Source organism: Heloderma suspectum, chromosome 1 (assembly GCF_057233095.1).
Source record: "Heloderma suspectum isolate Gila_16-S chromosome 1, 16-S_ref, whole genome shotgun sequence".
NCBI lineage: Eukaryota > Metazoa > Chordata > Lepidosauria > Squamata > Helodermatidae > Heloderma > Heloderma suspectum.
Genome location: NC_139458.1, coordinates 37,737,463 through 37,758,427, shown reverse-complemented (window position 1 = coordinate 37,758,427; position 20,965 = coordinate 37,737,463). Strand labels below are relative to the sequence as shown.

General features: G+C 43.8%; 1 protein-coding gene across 1 annotated transcript in view; it reads right to left on the bottom strand.

Annotated features, from left to right (window-relative positions):
• Positions 1-13,576: 13,576 nt before the first annotated feature.
• Positions 13,577-20,965, bottom strand: part of KCNK10 (potassium two pore domain channel subfamily K member 10) — a 130,116-nt gene continuing 122,727 nt past the window's right edge. Inside the window, exons 9-10 of the mRNA XM_084826936.1 lie at positions 17,582-17,724; positions 13,577-14,197 (exon numbers count right to left, since the gene is read on the bottom strand). Of these exons, the coding sequence (XP_084683062.1) occupies positions 13,577-14,197; positions 17,582-17,724 (764 nt within the window). The remainder of the gene's footprint in view (positions 14,198-17,581; positions 17,725-20,965) is intronic.

Below are 20,965 nucleotides of genomic sequence, written 5' to 3'. Positions count from 1 at the left end.
CTGTGCTGGGCCACAATGCAAGAGCAGCCAGGCAGGCAGGAGCAAGTGCAAAGTGAAGGAGGCTGAGCGAGTGAGTGGGTGGGCAGGCGGCAGCAGCCGAGGTGGCAGGGAGGCAGTTCCGGTCCCGGACCCTCCTGACAAGGGGAGTGAGGGCGGGGGGAAGAGCGGTGCATGACCCCGCATAATGGTAGGGCCGTCCCTGTGTGCGGGGCGCACACAACTCTGTCCTCCTGCACCTGCTGCTCATTCTCCACTCGGCCTGGTTCCTGCTCGCTCCTGGCTCAAGCGAAGACTGCAGTGCAGCACCAGAGGAGCTGAGCTGTACATGAACATGCATGATGCCTGCTGGAAGGTATGTGGGCAGACCAGGTTGGCTGCTTCTCAGCTTATTCACTCCATCACTGGCCTTTCCCAACAGCACCGACTCTTTCCACCACCACCACCACCTCCCTCAGTCTCCTCTCCCAGATCCAGGTTTTAATTACTTTGTATTCAAAAAGTTCAGGCTCAAGGGAACTTAAGAAGGCATTGTCACCTCTGGCCACCCATCAGTAACTCTCTGTGCCCTTAACAGAGGGCATTTGGCGGGCTAAATATTCGAAGGATGCTTAGGGCACAATCCTATGCATGTTTAGACAGACAGGAGTCCTACAACTCCCAGCATTCCCCAGCCAGCCAGCCATGCCCCTTTAGAAATCCACAATTTGAGCATCTCAGATAGAAACTCCATGAAAGACCTCTGCTTGAGATCCAAAAGAGCTCCTGTACTGAGCTACATAAACCATTTGAGCAGACTCACCCTAGGAATCTGATATATTTTCAGACAGAAACAGTTAAAATACGCTGAATGGATTGGACATCACCAATAAGGTATTATTCATGTATTCTGGCACAATGAGGTCATCTAATTAAAGTAGTTAAATAAGCAGCAAGGAAGGGGTGGTGGTGGTGGAGGGGATGGTGATAAATGATTTTCTGGAATCCACTTCCTTCAGCAGCCTCAGCTAAAGAGAAGAATGTGGATGAGTGCTTAGAGTAGCAAATCAGGTTGTGTTAAAATCCATGCATGAAATCTATTGCATTATTGATGGCTGCTTCTTCCTCTTTGTCTCTCCTTGAGGTGATGGATTGTGTCAATCAAAGCCTTATGGGTGCAATAGGAAATTGTGGTGAAGCACTGTTTAACCAGTATCAGTCTCCGACATGCAATGGGCAAGAGAGGATGGATTTGCCTGTTTTCTTCTACCATCAGATGGCCTTTTGAAGATACTTCTTCAAACGATGATCCATAGGCGATACAGTGTTGTCTTGTCAATGAATTCAACACGCATTGTGCTGAGTTCAGAATGTACCCAGTAAGCCCTTTTTAAGAAAAGCACCTTTTCTTGGTATTTTGCACTGGAACTTTGCTCTGCCAAGGGAGGCTGGGTTGGCCACCTGCCTGTTGTCCTTCCATCAGCCGGCAAAGTTATTTTTATTCAGGCAGCCTTTGGCATATAAATTGGTCTGTTGCTGAAGGGATTTTTAATTAGTTGTGTGTTGTTTATTTCTTGCATTGTTGTGATATTTGCTTTTATATTGGGTAAAATCCAACGTAAGTAGGACTTGCATTGAATTTTACCCATTATGTTTTATTTAGGATTTACTTTTTAATCCATATGTTATTGTTAGCCACTTTGAGCAGCATTTTTGGGTGGAAAGGCGGGTTATAGATTAATTAAATAATCAACAAATACTTAATAGCATGGGAGATGAGTGCACACTGAATCCATACATGAGAATGAGCTACATGTGGACCTCTAGTATAACCACCCCACGGAAAAAAAATAACTTCTTTTGGAAGGAGGAAGTGGGAGAACCAAGCCACAAACCAGCCATCTATCCTGCCCCCTACACATCATTCTCCTAAGCTAAAAAGCCTCAGATGTTTGTAACCTTTCCTCATATAGGAGATGTTCCAATCTCTTGGTCATTTCCTGTTCATTGAGCAACAATGATGTCAATGGCACACTGATATTCACATGCAAAAGGCAAACAGAAGACCCATCTGCAAAAAGGTTCGAAAGAAGACAAACGACAACAACAGGAAAAATGGTTGCAATCCCCCAGAAGGTCTTTGTTGCAGTTTTACCCATCTTTGAAAAACATTACATTATTTTTTTAAAAAAAAACTGTAGCAGCATCACGTATTGAGATGGTAACAAGTATATTTGGCTTGGTAACCAGCTAATGATATTTATTGGAGAATCTTTGTGTTCTAACAATGCCTTTCTAAAGCACTGTAAAATCATACAGAAACATAATGGTGGAGGGGGTGGTGGGGAATATAAAGCTTTTCTAAAAGAGGACCAAGTTATTAGTAATGGTTCAGAGAAGATCTAAACTGGTCATTTGCCCCACACATGTGCACTACTGTGCTTTGAGGAATCCTCACCCAACCCCAGTCTCAATCCCAGATCTTCATCTTCATTCCGCGAAAACCGACTTCTGACTTTCAAGTCACACCCTTTTGAGTTTTGAGAAATTCCAGCAGTCATACAAGTCATAAACATCAAAATAACGACAAGCTCAGTTGCCTTCAAATCAATCCAAACCAGGTCTCAGAAAGTTTCAGTCCTAAAGCAGACCCTGTCCATCCTTAAAGTTAAAATTGGTGGCCCTGATCCAACTGTAATCATGGCCTCAAATGTGGAAGCACATTCCCATTTGCATCAAAAGACTTCTGTAGCCAGATCAGTAGGGTCTGGATGGGCATGTACTTGGAGATAAACATCTGCATTGGGTTATACTTCCAATTGGCTGCACATCAAGATGCATTTCTGCATTTGCATTAAGATGCACATCCAATTAAGTCTGCACATCAAGATGCACATCTGTATTTGCATTGGCTATACATGCAGAGGGCCACTTCCATGCCCAGGTCTCCCTTGCTTGAGTGTGACAGGTAGATTTCCTGCATGACCTTGGAAGTTGTTAAGGGAGATGCTGAAGGCTAGTATGTATGAATTGCATATCTTGTTAGGCACCATTCACTTTCTCTTAAGGACACAGAAAGACACACAAATAGAGACTTGGGAGTGGCAGGGTGGTGTTTTGGATGCAAACATGGTCTCCTGTGCATACAAGGAAGGATATAAAGACCTGTCTGTGCTTTACCCTTAGGGAGTGCATTGCCCAAATGATATCCATTTTTTTTCTGAAATGTAGGCAACATCAATATTTTGGGCTGAGAACACAAGGTGGAGAATAATTTGCAAACCAACATGTGGCAGCACAAAGATTTAAGCAATACAGGTTAAGGGCACAATTCTATGCATGTTTAGATGAATAAAGTCCTACAACTCCCAGCATTCCCCCACCAGCATGTAGAAAAACGACCTACAACTCCCAGCATTCCCCCACGAGCATGTAGAAAAAAGTCCTACAACTCCCAGCATTCCCCCACCAGCTTACTGGTGGGGGAATGCTGAGAGTTGTAGGACTTTTTTTCTGTCTAAACATGCATAGGATTGTGCCCAAATAAGTTGAAGGGTGGAAGGGTGAGTGGGTGTTGGAGATGAAAGAGAGACTTCTGCCATATAAAAAATACAAATGCATGCAGTTTTCAAGGCCCCACAAGTCCTGTTCTTCATGATAACATCTGATTAATGTGACCTATAATCATGCTGAAGTGCAATCTCTCTCTGATGCATTGATGATCAAACAATTGTTCGTGGTCTCACCTGCATAAAAATAATATTCACTCATATGTTGTATCGTCTACTCACATTAGCAGCACACTGTATCTGACAGAGCAAAAAAGGAGAAATCACTTTGAAATAAACTGAAGAGAAAGACATGACATTCCTGAATCTAACCATGTTCATTCAAAAGCAATTCCCATTAATTCAATGGGAATGACTTCCAAGAAAATATTGCAGTCTAACAGCCCAGTCCTCTGTATGTCTACTCAGATGTCCTACTGTGTTCAGTGGAACTTACTCCCAGGATAGCACCCTTAGATGGCAATCCTAAACACATTTACTAAGAAACCACACTGAATACAAGGAGACTATGTATGTAAACATGCAAAGGATTCTGCTGTTAGGTTATTTTACTCTTGATTTCTTTAGTGGCTTTTACTTAAGTAAATGTGTCCACCTTGATTTACATTTGTGATCATTTTATTCCCATCTAATGAGAATAGCTTGTGTCTCAGAATCCATCTAAGAGACTGCAATTATTTTTGTCCTTTATACAGTGGCTTATCTGCAAATATCAATAACAATTTAGTCCAAAATCCACAGAGAAGAAACCAGATCTTATTTGTACTGGAGAAAAGGAAATAGTAATACCTTTTCAACCACTGACAATAAATAAGGGGAGAGGAACAGATAAATGAACAGGAAATAACTAGGGAAAGAGAAACAGTGAGAAAACATTAAAAAATGTGTAATTCTATTAATTTAAAACATTCATTTCTTCCAAACCTAAACACACATCGCTTTTTATTAAAAAAAAAAAATAAAAAAAAACATCCTCCAGAGATATTTCTTCAGAATAAACCTCCATCATCTGTCCTCTGAAGGATTCTGACCCTTAAAGGCAACCTTAGCTTCCCACAGCTTGGGTGAGAATGATACCAATGCATTTTGTATTGCTATAGATCATAAATGACCTATGGTACAAAGGATGCCTATGAACTAAACATACTATTACATAAAACTGTCACTTATAGAATCTTGTCCCAGCCCTATATTTGACCATCATGCCTTTAGTTTCTGGGCATAATTTTTTGAAATATGGTAAGCGGTATATATATCTATTAAATAATTTATTATTGTTGTTATTAATTTTTGTGATCATGAAATTTCCAAATTCATCTTGCCAGTTTTGAGACATAATGTGTGTGCATGAAGGGGAATATTAGACATGGCTATAAAGACATGATAGCTACATGCCTCCAAAAATGGGAACCATGTATACAGGTCCTTCTCCATAATGTCTAGTAGAACTTAACTGTGTGATATGATGTCACAACATTCTCCATTTCCCTGCCTTCCTCCCATCAACAGCCAATCAGCCTTCCCCAACCTGGTGCCCTGCAGATGTTTTGAGCTATAATAACTCCCAGCATTCCTGAATTAATGACCATTGTTGTTGTTGTTGTTCAGTCGTTCAGTCGTGTCCGACTCTTCGTGACCCCATGGACCATAGCACGCCAGGCCTTACACCCTGCGCTCTCTCCCGGAGCGTGCTCAAGTTCATATTCATTGCATCCGTGATGCTATCTAGCCATCTCATCCTCTGCCGTCCCCTTCTCCTTTTGCCTTCAGTCTTTCCCAGCATCAGGGTCTTTTCCAGGGAGTTTTCTCTTCGCATTAGGTGGCCAAAATATTGGAGCTTCACCTTCAGTATCTGTCCTTCCAATGAGCAGTCAGGGTTGATTTCCTTTAGGATGGACTGATTTGACCTCCTTGCAGTCCAGACCATTGGCCATGCCCAAAACATCTAGAGGGCACCAGGTTGGGAAGGCTGATGTAGAGTGAGAGAGGAAAAATACAGAACATTGTGACATTATAACATTAGATAAGTTCTATTTGACACTATGGCAGGGTCAGGAAACTATGTATGTAGCTGCTGTTTTCTGCAGCAGCTGTGTCTCGTTTCTAGTCTGGCCCCAAGTTGACAGATGTGAAGCATTTTGACAATTGGAAATGTGTTCTATAAAACAGGCTAAGTATTTAAATACTCAAGTTAAGTATGGAAGAATAAAACACAGTTTCTTCAACTAAAGGCTAATTTACACAGGTGTGTGGGGAAATTTTAAACTGCCTCCATTGAAATGCAGGTGGTCCTTTTAGCTAACTGATACCTTCACCCACTTCCTTCATTCACCTGAGACATTCAAACTGCATGAGCAGTGAAATGCATGGGTGTGGAGTTTACGGATCCCATTTGTAGCAACTCACACATCTGGCTATGTTCCAAGATGCACCTTCCAGATTCTCAAGTGGGTTCCTCCCATTAGTGAAGAAAGGGGCCATGGGTAACTTTCAGACTGTCAAGAAGAAAAGCCAGCATGCTAGCCTGCATTAAGAAATGCTGTCTTTGCCGCAGTTTCACCTAAGCAGACCTTGCTCTTATGCATTTGAAGTGAGAAAGCCAGGAGTTTCTTCTGACTAAACATGTAGAATCAGACTTTATGACAGCAGTAATAAGCTCAACCATTGTTTGCATCTCTGGCAGCATTGGGAGATTTAAAACCTCAGCCCTGGACCAGGAGTAGGGTCTGCAGATGCAAGATGCATCCACCCTGCTGAAACTAAGCAGGTTTGAGCCTGGTCAGCACCTAAATGTAGCGGAGGCTGGTAGCTCCAATGTCAGTGGGGTGGAGTATCACTCCAGGTTTCAGTGAGAACCAGCCAGAACTCTAAAGAAGCTATCCAAAGTGCTTCACACCTGGTTCTGACTGAAATCCAGAGTGGATTCATCCCCCTACTGACGTTGGGGCCACCAGCCTCCACTGTCTAAATGGGAGAACCTCATCCACACTGCCTGAGTTCCATCACAGAAAAAGGGTGCTGAGCCGAAAAGCCCCCTATTTGCGGGTTGTGAAATTGAGAGGGCCTTCTGAGTGGTTTTTATGAGGCCTGAAATTCAAGGTGGGTGGAAACTCACTGCTTGCCTCTGCAATTTCTTTGGAGCTGCCATCTTTTCCTCCATGAAGCCCCCAAGAGCAATGGTATGATTTCATGGAGTGTCACTCCCGGGGGCTTTGGGGACAAAAAGATAGCAGCTACCAACCAGCAGTCATACACACACCCCTCCAATGTTGTCTCCTCTGCACCTGAAATTTGCAGGAGCGTCTTGTCACCCTTTCCCTCCCACCTCTTATGATTGATTGATTGATTGCATTTATACCCCGCCTTTTTTCCTCTTAAAATTTGAGCCCACACTTTTCATATGTGGTGGCCCCCACTCTGTGGAACTCCCTCCATAGGGAACTCCGCCATGCCCCCTCTTTAATGAGCTTCCGTCGTGCATTAAAAACGTGGTTGTTCAGGCAGGCATTTGGGGTGGGTTAGGGTATTTTAGAAAATGTTTTTATGGTAGAATTTTATTGTTTTAAACTGTTTTATTGTATGTTGTACATCGCCTAGAGTGGCTGGGTGACCAGCCAGATGGGCGATTAATAAATTTAATAATAAATAAATAAATAAATAAATAAATATGGGAACTGTCAGCTCAGCACTAATATCAATATAATCGATAAATATATTTAGGCAGTGGGCAATTTCAACAGGTGTTCTTCTCCATGAACTAACCCATGCAAATGGGAAATGGCTATTCATTTTCTCCCCCTATCCCCAGCTCTGGATGAAGTAGCAGCTTCCTCTGGAACCAGGTAACGTTGCTGCCCTTGTGCCTCTGGAGTGATTGAATAATCCAATGACACCCAATCCAGAGAAGAAGCAAAACTCCACCCCTATCAGAGACTGATTGAAAGGTAGACAAGGCTCGAGCAGTGATGCAGAGAGACACAGAAGGCATCATCAGAGATGGGTACTTTGGGCTCGCCAAAGCCTCTGTGTGTGCGCGCGCGCATGTGCGTGCACTTTACAAACCACCCAGAGAGCTTTGGCTATTGGGTGGTGCAGAAATCTAGTGAATTAATGAACTTCCAGCAGCATGCTAGCAACCCTCTTCTAGCATGCCCTAGTACATACTTTGGGAATTACCACCATAATGAAAAGGCTGGGTGGCCAAATAACATACAGCAGCTGGCATTTAGAAGTAGGATTTTCCCAACAGCAGTTCATATCTGATGTTCAAAGAATGAAAGTTTGACGGAACAGGCCTCTGGAACATCAGATGCACGTGATTAGAACACTCAGCCTAGCCACGGTTAACACTCTCAAGGTTAACACACAAACAGCGCATGTTAAGAGAATTAATTCACAGTATCTGATCATGCAGGGAAGGGCAACTGACTGTGCAAGCATTAGCAGCTGTCTTGGTTCAACGAATCTATAGATTCCAAGGGTGGTAGAGGAGGGTTAGTTGTTTTTCTAGCCTATTTCTTTTTTTAAAGTCTTTGAAGTAGCACCTTTCATTTTAAAGGTCACTCAAAGCTTTTAATCTATTAATTAACCCAGTGTTGCTCCTTGGCCCTGCATCAATCACATTCTAGATATGCTGATTCCAGGGTGTTCTTTGAGAAAACGTGAACCCAGGACTCCGGGAAGTAGCTAGTAGCCTAGCCTCTCCCTCCAGCCCTCAGAGGTTTTGCGTCTGCCTCCACCACCACCACCCCCATCCCAAACACAGATGCATGGAGTATTTCGAGAGTTCCAGGTTTTTATATGGTGAGTGTGTGTGAAGAAGGGTAAGCTGTGAGGTCAGAAGGAAATTAAATGCAGAAAGTGACAATCCCATTATTAACAGTGGCCATTTATTGTTGGCAACACGAACACCTTGGCACCAGGTAAGCCAGTTAACACACGTAGTACGATTTTTTAAAAAAAAAATCATTTATCCCAATTCAACCCTCTGGCAATAGAATTAAACCTGTTGATGAATTCTAAAACCTGAAACGCTCCATAATACTCCATGCAGCTGATGAACTGGCCCGTAGTCCACAAAAGTTTGTGCCAGAATAGATGTGTTAGTCTATAAAAGCAGGCATGGGAGTGGGTGGGAGAATCAGGATTAGGACTGTGGTGTGCAGGAGGGAGATCTGTTTGTTTCACTACATCATGATCTTGACCATGGCATGATAAATATGACTGTGCATTTAACATGGCTTTGTAAATAAGATCACAGAAGTTACTAGCTTGTGTGTGCGCACACATAAGCACACACTATCCTGCTGGGGCTAATTGAGGAGGGACACAGAGATCTCTCCCTCCTGCAGAGGTCTACTGTATTTCTATGCTGGGCATGGAGGAGAGGATTTCCCTCCTCTGGCAGTCCACTTGGTTTCTTCTACGCTGGGTGTACAGAAGGAATAGAGTGCTCTGTCCCTGTTCCACCAATCCACTCACTCGCCCACATGGAATTCCTATGGGGACCAGGCTAATGCTTAAATACAAGAGCCTCTGATCTATCTATTACACCATTGCTCTGAGGACATCAGGATAGCACACATGTGGGTATCTCATGTTATTTTCACAAAGGCCTTGCAATTCTGGAAACTGAAGGAGAATAACATTCCCGAGCCCAGTGAAGGGTCAACAGATATTACTTTAAATTTGTATCTAGCAGCAATGGTTTTGTTTTTTCATTTTTACTTTAGAATACATGCAGGGGTCCCGATCCAGATTGGGACACTAGTGTGGGCAGTATGTGGGCTTTAAAAATCTCAGTTAAGTCCCCTGCAACTACGTTACAGTAAAAAAAAAATAATAATAAATGTGGTGAGATAGCTGCTAGAAACGGATTTAAAATAATGAGTGTTTTGTGGCTTTCTGGTTGAAGAGGGATTTAAACCCAGGCCTCCACCACATATTGGCTCTGTGGTTCAGATTGGTGTGGAAGAAGAAAGGAAGGGTTGAAAACGTCTCTTCCATTATCCTGGAGTGAACAGCTGAGGTGTGTGAGAGAGGGCAGCACTGCCAACAAATTTGCTGCTGTTCACAATGGAGGAGGGAGTTAAAGGGCCTCCCGCTGCACCTCATCTTGAGCGGAAAGACATCAGTGAAGACAGCCAATGTTGCTGGCTCTTAAAAATAACCTGCTGACGACAGACATGAAGGAACATATATCTAACTTGATTGAGTAACATATATTTGACGGAAATGGGACCCCTTTGCTTTTCCCTCTTTAAGGGGAAGGGCCATAGCTGACTGGTAGAGCACCTGCTTTGCAAGCAGAAGATCCCAGGTTCGATCCCCAGCATCCTCAGGTAGGTTTGGGAAACACTCTTGCCTGAAATCCTGGACAGCCACTGCCAGTCAGTGTGGGAAATACTGGGCTTGGTGGACCAAGAGTCTGACTCAGTAAAAGGCAGCTTCCTAGGCTTGATTTTGAAGCAGCAGGTTGCCAAAGTGAAGAGAAACATCAGCTAAATACAACAAAGAGTCTTGTGGCACCTTAAAGACTAACAGATTAAGGGCGCAAGCAGGCTGGGAGTTGAAGGACTTTTTTCCTGTCTAAACCTGCATAGGATTGCACCTTTAATCCGTTAGTCTTTAAGGTGCCACAAGACTCTTTATTTTTGCTGCAAGAGATTTCACATGGCTGCCCCCCTGGAAATGAAGAACGAAATGGCATCAATTTATTCCAGTTACACTTCCACCATCCAAGTCTGAAGATAGCAAACATGGCCACTGTTAAATTCACTGTTTTCCAATCTATTTCCCCATAAAAAACAGGTGCCCAACATGTTTTGACTCCAGAATCGCATCTGTGATACATAGTCCTGCAAAGCGTGTGGCTGGATGCTGTTTCCAACGTAGTGGTAGATGTTATGGAAGGCCACGCTTCACCACCACCACCACCACCACCACGCACACACAGAGCTCATAGAGATAAAAAACAGGTGCCCAACATGTTTTGACTCCAGAATCGCATCTGTGATACATAGTCCTGCAAAGCGTGTGGCTGGATGCTGTTTCCAACGTAGTGGTAGATGTTATGGAAGGCCACGCTTCACCACCACCACGCACACACAGAGCTCATAGAGATAAGCCTTTTACTACACTGTCTATCACACATTTTACTACACATCCATTCCTAATATGTGGCAAAAGTCTACTCACCACTGGCCAGAATGATGCAAACAATCAAGCTACCCTGGAGTAAAAGAGTTCGACCTAGGGCAGTTTGATAATCTGTATGGGTTCAGTATTTACAGCTAATTTTCTGAGACGCACAGCTTACTGCCAAACATATTTTTTATAACCAACAGGAAGTGGCAGCACTGACTCATGTCGCTGCACAGAGCCAAACAGCAAAGCTGATACTTTCATTGGCCTAAAACCAGAGTGGCAAGCTGATAAAATGGGCCCCGATTTCTAAAAGTGATCCCTGCATTGTTATGGTGATAACCTATATCATAAGCAAGCCTTATATTTGCCTCTCTCTCTCCCCCCCCCCTCCCCAATTCTCAACATTCCATCTAGTGTGCCCAACAAACAAGGCAAACTGATGCAGATTAATGGGTGGGGTTATTCAGATAGGGGCAAAGATGGTTCTCAAAGGCTACTACTGAGTTCTATGGAACAAAGTAAACAAATTGCAAGCATACGATACAATTGAAAGGAGGCAAAACCAGCTTCCCACTACACACATGGAAATCACCAGGAGGGCAAGGTGGGGGCGGGGGGAGGAGAGAAAGACAACAGGAATCCCTGCAATACAGAAGCCCTTACTCCAGACATACCTCACATATTTCCCTAGTATAATACAGAATCCAGTTTTCCTCATTCTGAGCATTTTGGTGAGGGAAGGAGAAAGGGAAAGATAAAATAACTATGTGGTTCAACAGTGAATGCTAGCAAGGTCCCTGGCCACCAAAAAACATCCACTCTAACCCTCTTCCCAAGCTCCTGTGCCCGAGCTGAGTGGAGGTGTCCAAAAGCCCAAAATCAATCATGATTCAAGCCTGGAGCAACTAACTGCCTTCACCAGGATCTCAAGATGTGATTATAGAAACTATTCCTGGTTTTATTATCTCCATAAATTATATTTGGCTGATAATATGGTTGTAGGTCTAGGTGGAGCCCCAGTGGGTTTCGGGGGTCAGAAACTGGTGCCCAGCCCCTCTGAAGTTGCCCACTCCGGATGTAAATGTATAGTGTTGTAATATGCTTGGTGGGTTTGAAAAAAAAACATTGACAAATGGGATACAGCATTTAGGGATGGTCTCTGAATAATATCTGAAGGACTCCTAGAAAATAGGCGAGCTTACACATGAATTCCAAGCAAACCTCCCTTTCAAATGACCAGCAATGTCTCCCTCCCTCCCTCACACACACACACACACACTCCAAGCATATGTATTTCCCATTAATTATTTTTTCCCCATCCTTCTCATTTGACATTCATTTCGAAGTCTGAAGCTACTTGTGCTTTCCATATACGCTCATCAAGGATATGATAACGAATATAAAACTAATATAAAAAATTGTCTTGTTTGTTTTTTGCCTTGAAATGAAAAGATATTTTGCTTAGCTTCTGTGGAAGGAAGGAAGGAAGGAAGGAAGGAAGGAAGGAAGGAAGGAAGGAAGGAAAACTAATGTGAATGGGAAAGAGAAGTTAAACTAAACAGAAAATATTCAGCGACCTATGTGATTGAACAGTTGCACAATATGATGTTATTAATGGCACTTAAAGCTATCAGCACTTAAAATATTCGATCACGTTTTATCACCCTTCTGGGGAGTTGCTTGTCTCTTTTACCTTAACCCTAACCACCAATAGGGGCACAGAGCCCTGAGATTTGAAAGTTGCCCTGCCCCTTGACTTTACATTGTATATGCACTTATGTCTACTTCTTTAAAAAAAATTCAAAGTCTGCTACAGAGAATAGCAAACGGCTGACATCATGCAAAGGGTTTGCTTTCTGTCTTCAAAGTATTACAGCATTAAAACTGAAGTTCCTTCAGTGATACAAAGTGTGGACGCAAACATTTTAAAAACTAAGTGGCTCATTGCTTATTGAACCAAGCACAAGGTTATGATATCTTTTCCTCCCTTAAACAATGCAGCTCTTGAAGTTTTGAAGTCCCCCCCCCCATGTATTATCAGTTTTATACTATGAATTTCTTCCAAGGGTGTGGATTTTCCCCGCCTCATTTTTCCCACTTTTAAATTTTTCATTTGTTGTGAGAAATATTCACAAATGTGTTGTTTTCTTGCATTTTCTTTTCTTTTTCCTGGAAAAAAAAGCATCCTGCTCTGTCTTCACTGGTGTTTCAGAGGCATCTAGGCAGCTTCCTTGTGCATGGACATTTTAATTTCGGGGGATTGTTAAAAGCTAATTTATCTATTTGTTTCTTTTAATACAAAATGGGAGAACAATCATATTTGGATCCCATGCCAAACACTGCCTTATTTTAAAGTTGACAATTCACCCCTTTTTTCGCCTTTTTATAAAAAGAATTCAGCAGTGAGAGGAGCTTGCGATCCACCGAAAAGTCACACAGAGGCCTTCTTCCCTCACTTCCCCCAAATGCTCTTCTAAGATGTCTGTCCCTGCTCTCACACATTCCTGCCATGCTGTTCACCTTCACAGCTGTATTACCATGGCACCTTTTGAGTTTTCCCACAATAACCATATATAGGTTGGTGCTGTCAATATTCCACTTCAGATGTCATTACTCCAGCGCTTTCTTTGTAATTTCTTTTGGCAGAGCAAGCTTCGGTCATTATGGCACAGTGAAATATTCTAGGATGCTATGTAATTCAGACTGAATCAGGAGTCTCTATAAGGCACGTGTCTTGTGATACATCTGTCTGTCTGTCTGTCTGTCTGTCTGTCTATATCTATATATATATATCTCCTGTACATATATAAAAGACTAACATTGGTTCATTAGAGTCAATGAGTGGTTGGGTTGTGTGTGTGTGTGTGTGTGTGTGTGTTTTACATTTAATTCCTGTCTTCAAGTAATGATTTGTTTTCATGTTCCCTTTCTTTGGTTTCAGTTGGGATCATGCCATTCTCCAAGCTCATGTGCTGCTCAATACAGTCGGTGAGAACGGCAGTACTCGAATGCTCTGAGTGACACACTTTCTCAGAATCCTCCTCCTTCTTCTCTTCGTCCAAGGAGTAGTTCCGGAAGGTCTCATAGATTTTCCGCACATCTTCTGGGATGCTCTTTTTCAGGTCTTTGTTTTTCCTCTTGGTCAACTTGGACGAAGAGCCAAACTTGTTGATGATGTTGTCCTCGGACGCCCCCTGCCCATGCTTGCTCAGCTGCTCGGTCCCTTTAAGGCGCAGGTTGTTAGGCTTGTTGTTGATGCTTTCCTGAGATGAAGCCTTGAAGCGGCCGCTGTCCAAGGCAGCGAAGACGCAGCGTTTCTCTGGAGAGAGCATATCCAGCGAGTGGGCTCTCTGGTCCAGCCCTAGGCGCCGGCGCTCCATGCTCCGGATGGTGGCCGCCCGCTGGAGCTTGTCATGGATCTCCACGCTCAGCCGCCGCCGCGTTTCCCTAAACTCTGCAGTCACATTGGCTTTCCATTCGGCTGCGTGGGCTTTGATTTCACCAACCTGTTGGGGACGGGGGCATTAAGAAAGTTAAGAAAAAGAGCTGAGGAAATCTCAGGATAATTATTTTAAATGAATAAAACAATCACGTTTTTCTTAAATGTAAGAAACCTCCTCAGTTGTAGATCAGCTACACTGAATAGTTTATTCACCTAATTTCCAAATGACTCTTGTCCTACTCCTATATTGCATTAATCCCATTTAAAGGAATGCATTCAGAGCCAAATGGAAACAGTATTGGCCTTTAACATGCAAGCTGTTAAAGGCACAGGAGCCTCCTTGGAGACCAGTTGGCGCAAAGCTATGGCATCTCATTACAGCTGAATCCTAAACATGCTGACTATTGTTGTGCACAGTGCCAAGCTTAACTAATAATGGGAAGAATAAGATAAAGAGGAGGAAGAAAGATGCTTAGGATTGCAGCGAGGGGCCGTGGCTCAGTGGTAGAGCACTCACTTTGCATGCAGAAGGTCCCAGGTTCGATCGCTGCCATCCCCAGGTAGGGCTGGAAAAATTCCTGCCTGAAACCCTGGAGAGCCGCTGCTGCCAGTGAGTGTCGACAGTACTGTCCTAGATGGACCCATGGTCTGACTCAATATAAGGCAGGTTCCTATGTTCAGAACAGGCTAGTGTACGTTCCTGAGTTGGCTGAATGGCCTGGAAAACCATGGGATATGTGCATAGCATAAATAAATATACATGCACGCTTCTTTCTTTTTTTCATGATTATCATCAAAGTGCTTTGGAATTCAGTCAGTCTGGCGTTCTTTTTCTTTCACCCCATGGGATCAATATTATAGCTCTATAAAACCGCTGCCAGAAACAATGCAGAAAAGCAATTTAAACAGATCTGATGGGGAGGTCCTTCTCTACATCCCAACTGTGGCTGAGGCAAGACTGTTTGGGCCATGTGACAGAGCCTTCTCTGTGACTGCACCTAAATTTTGGAATTCTCTTCCAAGGAAGGCCCCGTTGCGCCCCCCTGCCCCTCCTTCTCACCCACCTCCTGTCTTCCACTGCCTTCTTAAGGCCTTTTTTATTTAGATAGGCTTTTAATCCACTTGCTTAGAAATTTGCAATGCTGATCTGGTTATTTTTGCGCAGAGTGGTAGGCGGCAGTATTGCAACCAAAACTCTCCCCACGACCTGAGTTCAATCCCAGCGGAAGCCGGGTCCCAGGTAGCCGGCTCAGGTCAACTCAGCCTTCCATCCTTCCGAGGTCGGTAAAATGAGTACCCAGCTTGCTGGGGGAAAGGTAGTCACAACTGGGGAAGGCAGTGGCAAACCACCCCGCTATAGTCTGCCATGAAAACACCAGCGCAAGCGGCGTCCCTCTAGGGGTCAGCAATGACTCGGTGCTTACACAGGAGGAACCTTTCCTACCTTTCCTTATTTGCCAGGATTGTCTCTTTTTATTGATGCTTTTGTTAAGATATTGTATATTTTGCTTTTAAATGTGGTATGATTCACACTGAGCACTATCTTTAACAGTGGGAAAGTGGAGTATACCTCTTCTAAAAGAAACACAAACGAATTCAAATTGAAGCCATCACTAAGGTGGAAACCCCTCGGAGATCCATCATTTACCAGTAGTTACCGTGTGACGTAACACCTTTCCCCCACCTGTGATTATTATATCATCAACACTCCTCATAAATATTTTTACAACACCAAGTACAAATTCCAGCTCCAGAATTTCAGTACCTCTATATTCTCTCAACCTCTTCCTTGAGATGATACCTTAGAGTGAGTGTGTGTGGAAGGAATACATTAACTATAACTTCAGCAACCACTACTGTTGTGTTTTTCTCCTTTTTTAAGGAAACCTTTTAATAAACCTTGATTAGGACACTGCTGTCACCCTCCTCCTCATGAGGAGAGAACCTTCAATTTTCGTGTGTGAGAGTGGGTGTAAATTCCTGGGCTATGGCTTATCTCTTTCACAGTTTCATCTAACCCCTTTTCTGATAACAAAGGAGACCGAGAATGGCGTGGTTTGAAAGAACAAAAAAAAAAAAAAACTTTCTTTACAAGGTATAAGATGTTTCAATGTAGTGTGAGTTTTATGTGGTAAAATTATTGTTTCAAGTTTTTATTAATTCCTTATCTACTCTACCCCTTCTAATAATAAGGCTTTAGGGGAGCAATCCTATGGCCACTAGACAGTGGCTAGACGGCCATAGGATATACTGTCTTCCAGGAACCGACCTCAGAGCCCGCACTCCGAGGTCAGTTCCTGGAAAACTGACCTCCCCCCACTTCACGCTGCCTCTGAGGCAGCGCAGAACAGGCCCGTCCTCCGCACTCACAAGAGGAGCGCAGAGCGGCCAGAAAGGGGCGTGGTGGGGGCGTTCCGGGGCAGGGAGAGCGTAGCTGCCTGTACGACGCATAGGATGTGTCATACAGCAGCTTCTTCCCCGCTCCGTGCTCCTGCGGCTACACAACCGCTATCAGCTGTCTAGCAGGAAAAGCAGGGCAAGAGAAGTGCGGAGGGAATGATCCCCTCCATGCTTCTCCTGCCCTACTTTGGATAGGCGGTCGCCTCTGAGTTCGGAGGTGGCCGCCTCTCTGGATAGGATTGCGCCCTAAAATAATAAATATACCTCCCAGGAGTAACTAACCACCCCCAAAGCTGGAGCCCAGTGCCTTCATCCTACCCCTCAGAAAGCCAAACCCTATTTCAACCTCTGAAGAAAACCAAGTGTCAGGGTGGACACTGAGCCCATAGAATCCCAGAGTAGTTCTGATGCTGAGGAAGAGCAGTCGCTCCTTCGGGAGAGGAGCGCGCTCCTGTTTTCCCAGGACCAACAGCTGACGGAGCTTCCTCCCACCCACATTCCTAGTTTAGAAAGCAGTCCAGGGAGTGACTCAGCACAGATAGCAGACTGGGGGGGGATGCCAAATGGCTCGCACTCAAAGAACGGTTGCGCCCAGAGGATCCAAGGGAAAAGGGGAGGGATTCTCCCTAGTCCTTATATTCAGGGGTCTGCCAGTAATTGCCCTTCAAACGGGGACTAACTGTTCCAACTTAGGGCATAGGGATGCTGCTGCTCAGATCTAGTTGCTACCTGTAGAGCTGTTAAGTTGTAAAAGAAGAATAAAGCTTTGAAAAGAATCCCTTTGTCTGCGTCTGGACTTGGCTACTGGATCAGACTGAGAGCCCTCCAAGGAGCCCTTGACACCAAGTGCCTGTATTCTCTCTCTCCCCCAACTGATAAAGCAACAACCAATCAGTAGACACCATTTAAATCAGAACATTGTAAGTCCCCCCCCCCGCCACTTACCATAGCCTTTAGAAGAAAGGATATGTCAGAATACATCAATCATGCAAACAAACTTTCAAACATGCAATTAAACAACAAAACAAAATACCATTTCATCACATACCTCCTCTTTCGTTTTCTTTGAAAGAACCCGTAGCCAATCTCCAATCATACTGAGGACAGCAGCAAAGTATGCAAGGCCCACAAGGATCCAGAACCATACCAAGGGCTTATACCACTCCCGGTAAGGGATTTCAGCATTTCCTCCTGAGATGAAATCATCATCGTCATCATCCTTGGTTCATACTCAGGATCTATTCGATACAGAAACCTCTAAGGCAACCTTCCCCAGCCTAGTGCCCTCCAGATGTTCTGGACTACAACTCCCAGCATTCCTGACCATTAGCCATGGACCTGATGAGAGATTCCATGGTGAAGCAACCCCCACATCCAAAACCTTTGCTGCAGCCAGGACAAGCGGTCGAGGGGGCATTTGGGGGGAGGGTGCTGCTTCTTTCCCTTCCATTGTTTCCAGCATCTTTGTTTGGGGTGAGGCAGGCAAACAAAGTGGCTTTAAATCCTGCAGATCCACCCCACAATCCACCCCCCTTTGCAGTCCCTACCACCAGCAGAGCTTTCTCCCAGTGAACTGAGTGGTGGTGGGGCATAAGTGCCATCCTTCTGGCAGGTCTCCACTGGTAGAGTGGCAGCTACTTCCTAGGGCCTCTCAGCCAGCCTTTGGGCAGCTTTATGGTTGCAGCCTTACTATCCTTAGTAGGAAATTAGCCACATTTGACTCAGGAAATTTTGCTTACAATTGAGGCCTTGAGTTGGCAAAGGTCCACCCATTTGCTATGGCCTAAAGTGGCTCCTTCTTTTCTCAGCCAACAGCATTGCTGAAATTGGCTCAGGACCAATTTCCTCTGGGCCAATGGCATTAAAACAGCAGCACTGTGTCCTTTAAAATCAGCCGGTAAGACCTGAGCCCCAGCAGCCAGCACTCTGTAGTGACTGAAACAGCAAATTAAACAGGAGGATATGAAAATATATCCAAATGCATAATTGATATTGGGCCTTTAATTACTCATTTCCTCTATATGGCCATAGCAGTCCCACCATTTGCTTGTTCATTTTAAAAACTGTTTTTATTAAAGCACCCATGCTTTAGTTTGGGGGTAGGGAGGAATCTCTGGCCATCCAGATGTTTTGGATTCCAATTCTCATCAGTCCCAGCCAGCATGACCAATGGTCATGGATAATGGAGGTGTATCCAACAACATCTGGAAGACAACAGGCTCCCCACGCTTTAGCAGGTTTTTTTAAACAAAGAAAGAAAAAGGCAAAATGTTGACTGTTGAAATCGAATAGGGAAGAAACTGTCTTGAAGGACATATTAGTGGTAATCATAAAAGGTCCCCACCTCCCACCCCACATTTAAAGTTCAGGAAAATAAATGCCGAATCCAAGTTGAAATATTTTTTTGCCAATCCCCAGTTAGATTTTAAAGATAATTAACTTGTAATGTAACAAATTAAGAAAATCCCCTTTTGTCTACATTGCCAATTTTTGTTTTTTGTTTTTGAGAAAGGCCAACTAAAAGCACAATCCTATGCATGTTTACTAAGAAGCATGCTCCACTGAGTTAAATGGATTTTATTCCCAGGTACATGAGTAGAAGATGGAGCATACTTATCTGGACTAAGTCTCATTGAACTTAATGGGACTTGCTTCTGAGTAGACATGCATAGGATTGCGCTGTACATGTCCTTTATTTTAAAAGGGCTACAATGAGTAGATATATTTAACAATGGGATTAAGTCCCATTGAACTCTACAAGTACTTCTGAGTAGACATGTAAAGGATTGTGCTGTAAATGTCATTCATTTAGAAATGGCTGTGGGGAGAACTCAGGATTTTTATTTCCATACCATGGTTCAGTCTTCCCTCCTTCACCCACTGAGTTTTTGCACTTTTACAAGCTATTAGCAATCTGAAACATTCCAATGGAGCCTTAAAGTGCATTCTACCCAGCCTGTTCACAAGTGTACTTACAATGACTGAAGGCTCATATAAAAACCAAAGCATAATGTTATTGGTGGAGACCTAAATATTGTTTCTGATTTCAAATGTCTCTCAACATAGCCTTGTGTTGCTATAGCATTATGGCTTTTAAGGTAAGAAAAGGCCAAGTGATTGTGTTCTGGTTGCTATGATTGCACTGAGGTTATTCTGATCACACATGTCCCAGTGGGAAATCACCTTAAAGCAGATAAAGGCGATCTGTTGTACAGAGACTAAGCAGGCAGCACAAGGGACGTGCTGCTGTTTTCTTCCCATCTGTTCAATGTTCTGTGTCTGTTCGCCACCATTCTTTCCACCCCCTGATCAAATCTATCAACTTTGTTTCCAAATAAAGACAAAGGATTCCATTCTGGTGTAAATCAACACATGTCCACTGATCTACACCTTTGCAGTAGTCCATCATCCACATTTTACAAACTGCTTTTTTCAAGGAGGATCAAACACAAAGCAATGGGTCAGTTCAGACAACCAAAGTGTTCATGGGGTGATAGTATGGTCCTATAAGGCTTCATGCCCCTTCATGGATCACTGCCTTGTTGTGGCGAAGGGGCTTGCGTAACTCAGTGAAGCCATAAGCTATGCCGTGCAGGGTCACCCAAGATGGACAGGTCATGGCAGAGAGTTCTGACAAAATGTGGTCCACTGGAGAAGGAAATGGCAACCCACTCCAGTAATCTTGCCAAGAAAACCCCATGGAATGGATCACTAGGCTAAAAGATAGGACGCCGGAAGATGAGCCCCTCAGGTCGGAAGGTGTCCAATATACTACTGGGGAAGAGCAGAGGGTATTTCCAAGTAGCACCAGAAAGAGTGAAGTGGCTGGGCCAAAGCTGAAAGGACACTCAGCTGTGGATGTGTCTGGTGGTGAAAAGAAAATCCGATGCTGTAAAGAACAATATTGTTTAGGAACCTGGAATGTCAGATCAATGAATCAAGGTAAGCTGGAGGTGGTCAAACATGAGATGGCAAGATTGAACATCGACATCTTGGGAATCAGCGAACTAAAATGGACAGGCATGGGCGAATTTAATTCAGGTGACCATTATGGCCCCTCCAGGAAATTCCTGACTTGTGTGGCGGATAACTTCCTCCTACAGAAAGTAGAGGAAGGAACTAGAGGATCGGCTATCCTTGACTTGATCCTAACCAACAGAGATGACTTAGTGGATAAAGTAGCAGTTACAGGAACTCTGGGGGAAAGCGACCATGTTGTACTTGAGTTCTTGGTTCTAAGGGAAGCAAAAGCCGAGTGTAGTCAAACGCGTACCCTGGATTTTAGGAAAGCTGATTTCCATAAACTCAGAACAATGATCAGTAAGGTCCCATGGCAAGCGATGCTAGCGAGAAAAGGAGTCCAAGATGGGTGGGAGCTTTTAAAAAAGGAAATTCTCAAGGCACAATCACAAACAATTCCAACAAGAAGAAA